The 11,359-nt window shown below is 39.9% G+C and overlaps 1 protein-coding gene across 3 annotated transcripts in view; it reads right to left on the bottom strand.

The window, feature by feature from the left end:
- Positions 1–1,007: 1,007 nt before the first annotated feature.
- LOC115061710 (neuropilin-2-like) overlaps positions 1,008–11,359 on the bottom strand; it is an 84,717-nt gene continuing 74,365 nt past the window's right edge. For 2 of the 3 annotated variants that reach the window (XM_029530177.1, XM_029530178.1), the window contains 2 exons: positions 5,849–5,911; positions 1,008–4,759 (listed from right to left, as the gene is read on the bottom strand). In XM_029530177.1, coding sequence (XP_029386037.1) covers positions 4,434–4,759; positions 5,849–5,911 — 389 coding nt within the window. In that variant the 3' untranslated portion in view covers positions 1,008–4,433. The remainder of the gene's footprint in view (positions 4,760–5,848; positions 5,912–11,359) is intronic. The other variant, XM_029530176.1, reaches the window with a different exon arrangement.

Genomic DNA, 11,359 nt, shown 5'->3' with positions numbered 1-11,359 from the left:
CACATTCATGTGTATAATCGTGTGATGTTATGTCAAAGGAAGCGTGAGAACCGGGTCAGTCTCCTGAGTAGAGGAATAACAGTGAGATGAAGGAGCAGAGAATAAATGAGGGCAGGAGGGATGAGAAAAAGAAGAAGAAAGAGGTGAAGAAATGCTGATGTAGGGAGATCACTGGCTCTAAACTAATTAGCGGGCTAAAACCAAACTTTAGCTAGTATAGAGTACAGTTAAAGCCCATTAAGTAAAGAGGAGAAGGTGGTCAGAGCTGTGGGGCAGACCGCGTTTTAGAAAATCACTAAATTCACTGAACTGGAGTTGTTCTTACTGCTGTTTCACAAAGGATACTGTCACCCTCCTTACTTTTCACTGCGTTGCTCTTGATGTGCATGTGTACATACACACACACACGTTTCATTTCGAGCAGTAAGCTAGTAATCGCAAAACATAATTATTTCCATGTTCGAGATGAAGAGTTGAGTGGGCGATACATTTCTTATTTGTGAGCTTCCGGTTAATCTCCAATGGGGCCTGGATACTGTGGTGTGTTTTCATAGCTACCAGTTAGTTAGGAGCAAACTTTCATGCCTTGATTAAGTGAGGGGGAATCCTCCAGCACCGTTGTGCTTTGGCCTCCCACAGCACAAACATGAAACAGACCTGAGACACAGAGAGTGAGGTGGAGAAACATGTGTGAGACAGAAGGTGAGGGTGAAAGGTCAAACTGAGGGAATAGAATGGTCAGGAAAAAAAAAAAAGAGAAAGTTCGCTGTCAGATACAATCAGGTATTCTAAATTAATTTCTAGAAATCAAGAAAATGTATAGAAAACCACTCTTCGTACTTTACAATACTCCCGCGACTGACTAATGCATTCAAACACACCTGTACGCTGATAGAACAGCCCAGGGGCAAAGTGGCGTTATCCTATATACTGAACCGCTGAACTTCGATTGAATGGGTGACCCAATTATTAATAAATGAAATGAACAGCGACAGCCAAAGCACTTGTTATTTAGCCTTTATTAAATAATAATAACATTAAAAAAGAAATTCTTCTGTACAAAGTCTACAAACAACAGTTTGAGTTCTCTGGCCAGTGCCGTAGTTATGTCTTAATGTACGCTGCACTTGTGTGTGTGTGTGTGTGTGTGTGCGTGTGCATGTATCCATCGGGACAGAAGAGGTAATATGATCTGGATTTGCAACGGGAAAAGCTGAAGTTGAGCAGGAGAGAAACAGAGAGACAGCAGTTGAGGCAAATGTGTATTTGTGTGTTTTTAGGGGAGCGAAGGAAAGTCAGTTGTGGGGAGAAAGAATGAGCCAGAGAGATAGAGAGGCACTACAACAGAGCTCCAAGGCACTTGGAAAAACAGTCCAATGACTCAAGGATGGACAGAAAACTCTCCATCTCTCTCTCCATTGTTCCACTTCCCTCTGCTTTCCCTTCTCTCACCTGTTTATGATCTCCTTATTGTCTTTGTCTACTTCAGCTTGACATGTTTGACTTTGTTTTTCCTCCCTCTGCTTCATTTGCTCTTTCAATTTACTCCCCAAGATGACAGAAGCTTGACCCCAATATATCAGAGAGCCAAAAAACACAATAAAAGGCTTTCTAGGATCTACATTTCATCTGCTGTGGCAGGAAAAAAAACATATGAAGAGGAAATCTGGTCCGTCAGTTTTTAAGATTTCTATCAGGATCTCTCTGTTCGCCTTTATTTAGTTGTCTCTGTGCTTATGGTTCTCTCCATGATGTGACTGTATCGCTGTTTCTCATCCTCTAAATGCTTAATGCGGTGCAGGCAAAAAGTAGGTGCGGCAATCAGGATGTTACGGCAAGTATACAAAATGTTTTGAGTGTAACACCAGAGGTTTGAACTTGATTCTTTACTATAACTACAATCACACTTTTTTCCCCCCAGAACTTTACACATAGCTGTCTGTGTCTAAAAATAACCATAAAATTATGCTTTACTTAGCACATTTGCATCTGGCATTGGAAAAAAAGTGTGCAACATGAGAGTTTGCCAATATGTCAATAGAAAAGCCTACGGGAAGGTACCCTGTTGAGTTTTAATGCACATTTGCACTCATTAAACAGTTGTAAAGCATTTTACTTATAATTTGAAATCCTGGTTATATTCATGTTTTCCAGCTTGCGGTAATCTTCTTTTAACATATTATATATGTATATAAGTATTAATATAATTATGCTTTTTGAACTTATATATTTAATATTTTATTCCCCCTTTGTAGCTCTGTGCAGTCCAAGGACAATAAAGCTTTTCTTCTATTTTCTTTCCATTGCTGAGAATAATTTTTGTTTCTTTGCACATAAATGGATCAAAGGAAATGGGTGCCATAATAGCAGATAATAGCAAAATAAAAACGTCACTTCACAGCGCTGTTTATAGCCCAAAACTCTGCAAGGTACCTTTAAGTCCCTACCAGAAGGTTTTTACCTGCAACAAAATAATGTCAGGAAAGGAAACATACTGTTAGCAAAACATTGTTTGTTGGTCCAGTGACCTCATGGAGATTTTGGTAAATTATAAAACTGTAAAAAATCTCACCAGTTATAGTGGTATTCAGACATCAACAGGTTACTCTGAGCGATAGCGAGATTTTTCATGAATGTAAACATATCCACACCCCTTCCTTCTTTCTTTCTGTCTGCCAACATGTCTGTGTGCGTGTGTGTGTGTGTGTGTATGCAGTCTTGTGTCTCCTCCTGTTTATCAGTTTCTCCAGCAGCACTGACCCTCCTCGATGGCTGTCCTCCGATACAGCGTATACTGTAGTTAGCTTAAGGCTCGATTGTGTGTCCAAGAAAGTCGAAAGTACGATTTCCATCCTCCGCGTTCAGTCATTCTTTCTCATTCAGTTTTTTGAGCATCCTTCATTCAGGGGGTGACTAAAGAGCAGTAGATAGAAGGCAGGATGATTAATCCATCCTGCATTTTTAAACACCTTTGCAGACCCCCTGTGCACATACACAGATCTTTGGCAATCCATAGGTTGCAATAAAACAATAACTGACATTTTGTTCACACAGTGTCTGTCCTTCATTTGGGCATCATACAGTCTGAAAAGCAAAAAAATATAGATATATATACCAAAGACAAACTCTAGAATACTGAATCTAAAGCACGACTCCATAACAGCATGTTAGATTTAGATAAACCTCTGATTTTCTGTCCTCCATCTTACTTTACCTTTCTTCTACTCTTAAAGATTGATAATCTGTAATGGAAAATGTGCCAAAATAGAAAAGGACTGAAGTAACAATTAAGACCATAGAGTCCAACACAACGCTAAAGAAAGTCTAAAAATGGCATAAGAGCTCTACAGGGCAGCTACAAACTAAAGCTGGCTTTTCTTCACCTTTTTTTTTTTTCCAAACCGACACGAATCTAAAACAGAACGAAAACAGTCACCATTACTCTTCTATGCCACTGGTTTCACAAAGCGCAGACCAAGGGCAGACAAAGGAGTGAGCAAGCGCCGTATGGCGGCCTAATGGACGTTTGAAACTCACAGAACTCATATCTAAAACTTTCAGAAACAAACAAAAAAAAGAAAATGTCCTTTTTCATCCTCTTTTCCTTCTTCGCCTTTAGAAATCTAGATTCTTTTGAGTTGTGTGGTTGGATATCTTTATATACTTCTTTCGGGGTGTGGGACGGGGTAGGCATTCACTTGATATGTGTTGATGTCAGTCAGGAGTACCCAAATTAAACGGTTTACTGGTGCTGAAGTCTCCATGAACAGTCAGAAGCTGGAACTTTGTGATTTCTGCATGCTGTCTCTTTTGGCCACATTCAAATTGGAGCTCATGAGGACAAATCTGACCATGCCCTTCTGCGAAGTACCAGCCACAGGTAAATGTTAATGAATTTTCCCATCATCATTAAAAATCCCATCACCAATATTCACCAATGTCATCTGTGGTCCAAATGCCCAAATTGTCATGGGAGTTCTAGTCCATCTCTCTTTCAGCTTCATTCCAGTGGCTGGTGGGTTAAATTCTATGGTAGATCTGTCATTTATATTCATTTTATCATTCCTTCATTCATTAACAGGCTTGTAGAATCGAGCAGGCTCTCTCCTGCAGGCGGAGGAGATATGGTACTGAAGGTAGGGGGGACGGGGTCAGATGTTCCCCCAGTTTAGGTCTCATAGCCTGTAAGGGGAGATCAAGATCAAAAGTCCCACCCTGGCACACAAATAATTGGGGAAACTTTGGGTTGATTGTTACCCCTTTAGAGATCAGAGCAAGGAACTAACAGGATACTTGTCAGGGGACACGTGGGATTGAAATAAAAGCTAATCGTGCTTCTTTTTCCTGTTTGCTTTGTCCAAACTGAGAACAAAATGACTTGGGGGATCATGAGACATGTTTTTCCACACTGCTCTCTAAAGTTCTCCTCCTCTTCATGCCTCTGAGCAGCACCTCTGCTGGTTTATCTTTACTTTATGCTTGATCCCGTCATACAGCTCAAAGTTGTAGTTCTCCAGCGTCGTGGAGGAGCGCGAGGAGAGTCCACTGTAAGAGCATGTACAGTAGAGGAGCAGTCCGGCGCACACTGCTCCCAGCAGCACGCCCAGAGAGCTCATCACGATGATGGTGAGGAGGATGGGATCCAGCGTGTACAACCAGGCGTTGTCTTTGTCTTTCTCTGACACCACCGTGACGGAGGGAGGGTCCAGCTCAGAGGAGGGGGTGGAGAAGGAGGACGGCCAGCCTGGGAAAACATATTCTGAAAAGAATAAAGAGTAAACTTCAGGAAACACTTCTACAAAAGAAAAATACATTAAAAAACAAACAAAGAAACAAACATAAAACTAATGCTGCTTGCATACTTAACATTTAATGTGAAAGAATATGAATGTGTCTTTCAAAACGTCAATTTATTTGGCTGCATTTAAGGCAAATGCCCAACATGGCTCTTATTCAAGAACAGTCCCTTCTATTACCCACAACCCCACTTGGTGCTGACCTCAAAAATTAGGAAGCATAATGGAATGAATGACTCTAAAGGTGCTCTCTGGTGTGTCTGCTGTGAGTGCTGAAGTGTGCACATCTACTTAGCAGAAGCAGTCATGCTAATCCACTTAATGAATGTATATACATGAGCAAGCCAATCCACAATTAAGTACTACATTCAGAGTGCTTTATAGAAGAACACACTGAAACACTGACACACACACAGAGGGGAGGCGTGCACACCAGACACTGACTTTAGACACACACTTAACACAGACACACACACACAGAAAAGCAGTAAACAGTAAACAGTCTTGTTTAGTGAGGTAAAGGCTGAGTACTCTTCTGTGTATCTGTCAAGAAGCTGGGAGAAACAAGGGATCGTAACACATGGATGTGGGCGCACGCACACACACGCACACACACACACACACACAAACGCCTGGAAAGCAAACCATGATTGTTACAGACAGATGTTATTCTAGGTGCCCAAGAGGAAGCTGTCTGTCTCAATTTGTCTGCCATGGAACATGAAAGAGGAGGAGAGGAAACGCACACTAACATCCCCATGCGCACGCAGACACACACGCAGACACACACGCAGACACACACTTTTGAATGCTCTGTTAGCTTCATCTCCTCCCTCACATAGTGAAACCCAAACACACGTGCACACACAGCAGAGATTGTCACTGTTGCCACAGGCTTTTTTCCCATGGAATCAAAAGTAAAATGAAGAGCCACAGGCATGCTTCAGCTTAAAGAGCAATTTCACCATTCTTTGTATGAGACTTGAAAAATAGCCAGTACAGCCTGAGGCTAAGAGAAGAGAAGGGAAGAGAAGAGAGGGGGAGCATCTCACCTCCATTGATTGTGTGCTTGTTGTTAAAAACTGGATCTTTTCCGAAATCCATGGGCCTGGGGTCTGTTAAAAAAAACACAAAGAACAACAATTTTTTAGTACCCAGTCTCCATCTCAAGCATCCAGTCAAGATGGAGCTACTCCACAGTCCACATCATGTTGTGATAGCATCACTCCATCTTTTATGTTGTCAGCACACAAGTTACATTTGTTGATGGAAATCACACTACACAAATGGCTCAAGAGTGACTGATCTTGTTTAAACTTTCCAAAGAGATCAGGAAAGAGATTTCCCACAACCCGTTTTGTTCTGTGCTAAGTCTGTTGAGGGAAAATAACTCAACATTTCACCCAGACTACCTGCAAAAAGCCAGTAAGTTTCATTATGTGATAAGAATCAATACTCTTTTATATCTGCTTAGAAATGAAAACAAGAGAGTCAAGAGATTGAGAGAATGAGATGAAAGATAGGAAAGAGAGAAAAAAAACAGAGACAGAGAAAATGGTTTCATAGAAAAATATTACTTTTATTACCTTAACATTCACTGTAATACATTTTCTTTTTATTCCAAGACCGTGAAATTCAACAAGCTAAAATATCACTTAATATTTCTGAGGCAGGCCGCAGTGCAAGGCTTTGAAGGGTTTGGAGGCTCAATCCTGCTTCAATTCAGTTTTATTCAAGGAAATTGCTATTACAATCCCCCGAAAAAAAGGAAAAAAAAAAAGAAGAAGAAGAAGAAAAGAAAAAAAAAAACAAAAAACGAGCAATATCTGGGCAGCTGATAACCATTTATTGCAGGGGCAAAGGAACCAAAAATGCATTATGAAGTGAAACCATAATAGATATTCAAAAGATAAGAGGTGGGAAAACTAATTTAGCAGATATGAAAAAAAGATACAGAGACTCATTTCCTCAGTTAGGTAAGGTCATTTTTCTGAGACAATTTTAACATAAGGCATCTCCATGTTAGAACATCTACAAACAGTCTTTAGAAACGTCCAGTACTCTTCAATCTGCAAATAATATACACAATGCCTTCAAGTCAAGCTCGCTATCTGTGACAGAAAAATATTTGCACGTGGATTAAAAAATAAAATCATTTCCTTGAAATTAAAGAAGTGACTGAATTGATCGTCAGTTGTTTAAAATTGGCCACCAAAAATGCTCAGTTCTAATTCAATTCAGCCCTTATAAGAGCCAGCAAACTTTTTTCTAATTGGACTGCAGTTCACTACAAGTTTTTGCTCGTTGAATTTTTTTTTTTTTTTTTAAATTGACATGTAATTATTTGATTGCAAGTCCAACACCTCTATTGGCTTTTTCTGTTTCTCTCTTGTGCATCACTGTTTCTTTACAGCTTGAATCAAAGCTTACTCGAGTTCATCCTTTGCAGAGGACAAAGTTCTGAGTGATCAGTCTTAAATAGATTTACATCAAGAGCAATCTTTCAGATTACTCCAAAATACTCAATAATCATAAGAAGAAATCAAAGAATAAGAACAGCATCAATTCAATTAATGTCAATTATATCATCAAGGTAGTTTCCAAAAATTCAATATAAAGCTGTACTTTTCCCCAAAACGCCATGGCAGCAAAGCCAAGGAGTGAAATACAGGCGATCAAAAAGACAGACATCTGAGAGCATGCAAGCGTGGGGAACCATGTTTTAAAATGAACCTGGCATTAGTCTATTATGGTAAGTTACCCTGAAGTTACTGTATCGGCCATGAAACTAAAACACTATCTGCAAAGCTAAACATGGTTGATCCCAGCAATTCCACTGTAGATTCTCTAAACTTAAAGCATACACATCTCATTAGTCTTAAGATTGTGTAAATGTATAGTCTCAACAGACCACAACAGACCATCCAGACATTAAATTCTCTGTCAGTCAACTGAAAACACCAGAGGTATTCATTCATTCAACTTCTACCACTTCTCCCAGCTCACTCTGGGTGAGGGCGGGATACACCTTGGACAGGTCACCAGTCCATCACAGGGTCAACACACAGAGAGAGAGAGACCAACAACCACTCACACTCAGACCCACAGACAATTTAGAGTCACCAGTTAACCCAAACATGATGTCTTTGGACGGTGGGAGGAAACTGGAGTACCCAGAAGAAACCCACACAGGCATGGAGAGAACATGCAAACTCCACACAGGAAGGACCGGGAACTATGCCCATAACTTTCTTATTGTCAGGCAACAGCACTAACTACTATGCTGCCATGCTGCCCAAACAACAGAGGCCCCAATGTTAGCCAAAAGAAAAAGAGGCAGGGAAAAAAAAAAAAAAAAAAAACAACGAAAAAAGAGCGATATGCTCAGACGCTATTTGGAAGGCTGTTGAACACTTTCTAATGATCCTGGCCTAAAGCCCTCAGGCTAGGATCCTGAGAAGAATCAACGTGCAGATCAGAAAGGAGATTAAAACTCCCTGTGGCCTCATTTCATCTCCACTCTCCAATTAGTTAAGAGAAGAATAAAAAAGGTTTGGGTTTTTTTTTTTTTTTTTTTTATATGGGCAACGACATGGATGGGTCTTTGGCACTGTATGCAGTTCCAGGGGCCCAGGGACCTGCTAGGGTGCTTTCACTTATAATATTTCTCAAAAGAAACAGAGGAGGAAGAATGAAAACATGAAAAATAAAGATGGTCTGAGGGGTAGAAATGCTTACTGCAGACTTTTGTGAATGCAATCAGCTGCATTAAGTAATTTAGAAATATTAAAGTGCTTCAAAGTAGTCTATGATGGAGAAGGAAGAGGGAGGTGAGGGAAAGTTGATTTAAAAGTGCTGCATGAAAAGATGCCAGCACATTTTCCAAATCTTGCAAAAAATGTGTTAGCAGGAGAGAGAATGAAGGCAAAAAGTGCAACAGTAGCACAACATAAATACAGTCATATATCATTTTCCTATTTGAATCTTGGACCCACATTGATTGGGTTACAGCACAGGGCTGCTAGAATGAGTCATATAATGAGTAAATCACAAGCCAGTCAATTGAAATGGAAGAGAGAGAGGGGCAAGGGGGCAGAAAATGGATACGCAAGCACAAAATAGCTAAAATGCTTGTTGACTAAAGCACAAAACTGAATTTTATGAGATACAATGTAATGGAATAAGTCAATATGGGTGATATGGAGAATGTTCAAAAGTCTGATTTAATGTCTGATTCTGATAGCATGGTGAATTCTTTGCTAGATGATGTGAGCGACTGAATGTGTGCAGAGCATCTAATGTGTATTGCATCCAACTCATGGTCTATTCTGCCAAAAGACTCCTTTCATCTGCTTTTGTGTTTGCAACAACCTGCCCTCCTCCTTCAATTCTCTCCCTCCTTCAATCCAAACCTGTTTCCCTGTTAGCCTTCCTCTTCGAGTAAAGAAACAAATCTATCTTTAGAACGTATAAAGAGCACTTTTTTTAACCTCTTTCATCTCACTCCATCTCTGGGCGCATTCTTTGGAGGGAAAAGGGGCTCACTTAATGGGCCCTTCTCCTCTGAGAGATTTTGCTCCATTCTGTTTTTGCTTCTCATTTTCTCTCCTGTGATTTTTACTAAGGGGATTTGTGATGAAGGTAAGGTGTAGAATAAGAACAAAAATAAATATATAAATAATTAAGGCTGGTTGATTTGGGTATTGACAAAATGATTTGGTTGTGGAGTGGTGTAGCACATAGCGCAGAGAAGTTCCACAGAGCAACGCCCAATGTCATAGCCTCTTAGTCTTTGTGTTTGCATTATCATCGTTTCATGTAACAGTTTGATATGGTTCAGTTGTGTGTCCCTATCTGAATTAAAATTGATACTTTGATGCAGACAGAAAAAATGGTTTCAACCAGAGGAGCTGACACCACAGAAAAGTGAAGAAAATCTGGTTAAGATTATCTTAGTAAACAGCCAGAAAGTAAAGTGTATAACTATTTTTCAGAAGCAAATACAGGCCTACTGTAACATGTCTGACAAACAAGCTCTATTTAATTCACCACAAGCACATTACCCAAGTAATTTTTTCGAAGAGTCACAGTAAATGTGAGACATCATCAAACAATCAATGTAAATGCCTATTAATAAGAAATGTGCTAATGTTTGTCTCAACATTGCAAAAATTATGTGTCACAGAAATTCATGTACCTCACAACACAGAGCACATCATGTACAACAAAGAGGAATATACAGTGTTAGATGGCAACATTTTGAAAACGTGGACAGGTGAGTAGTGGGTGAACAGCTGCTGTGCTAGAATCAGTCTTTACTTAAAGGACTATAAAAGAGACAAGAAGAAAAACTGAGCAGTGAGCTAGGATTAGCCATTTTATAAACAGCATAGTAAGATGCTCACTGTCACAGCATATTTGGTCTCACCTGTTCAACACAAGTAAAACTGGCAACTTGGCATCAAAATGCACGTTTTCTTTGTTTATGTTGTCATGCCAATTTACCCTATCAACCCCCACGCAAAAAAAAAGGACAAACAATAAAAGAATTAATAAAGAAATAAAGAAATAAATATCTGGACACATAATCCGGGATAACACACAAAATGAAATAGGGTATGTCCATAAAATAAAATAAAAATGTTTTTTTTATCTTTTGGAAGGTTTTTTTTTTTTTTTTTTTTTTTTTTTTACTTGCACAGACAAGAAGGGAAATCATCCCTGCATCTCCAAATGCTTCAGATACAACTAATGAATGCAGGACATAGGAAGATATTTACTTTGAACATTAACAGACACAAGCATTGGGTTATCCACGAGTTCCAGGCAAGAAACTGTATTGATTCCATACAAACTCTTATTTAACACTGAGGCACGACCTCATTCTGGAGGTGAAGAGGTAATAGATTTTTTTAAAGCACAGAAAAAAAGGCATATCAGGGTATGATGAAAAATGCACTCAAGGTACCAAGTGGGACTAGGAAAGTCCATATATGTGTATGTGTGTTGGAGTTTTTTACTTGCAGTGTGTCTGTATATTTCTAGGTGTGCAGGATGTGATTTAAGTCGTCTCATCCTATCTTGTGTAAACCAGTCAGAGAACAGCACAGCCCCAATCCCTCGCTTACGGACCAAAGGAGCAACACGTGTAGGATGTGCGGCTGTCTATCAGTCATGGCTGGACCGGCAGCGCAAATTCTTCCTTTACCTCTCCCCTTTTCTGCTCTTAATCTGTCTCCGTCACTCCCAGTCTCTCAAAGGCTAGTGCACGAATGCACTGCAGCTTCATTCAGTCACAAAGAAATAGCCTCCTCTTGTCATGCAGCACACATTGTGTCCTCTCTCCCTTCCCCGTACCTGTGTTTAAATCCCTTTGTTGTCAGGGTATTTGGAGCATCCAAGCTGCAGACCAGAACAGGGCAAACAGACATATCATGTTCTGACATTATAGAAGAGGAAAATAAGCTGTTACAATGCTGACGTCATGCATGTCTTGTCCACAGTCTGTTTGCTGGTCTACCTGTGATTTCTCTGTTATTCCCCCTTATTTTCAGGTGGTGGTG

Source organism: Echeneis naucrates, chromosome 21 (assembly GCF_900963305.1).
Source record: "Echeneis naucrates chromosome 21, fEcheNa1.1, whole genome shotgun sequence".
In the NCBI taxonomy this organism is placed as follows: domain Eukaryota; kingdom Metazoa; phylum Chordata; class Actinopteri; order Carangiformes; family Echeneidae; genus Echeneis; species Echeneis naucrates.
This window is presented reverse-complemented; position numbering and strand designations above follow the sequence as displayed.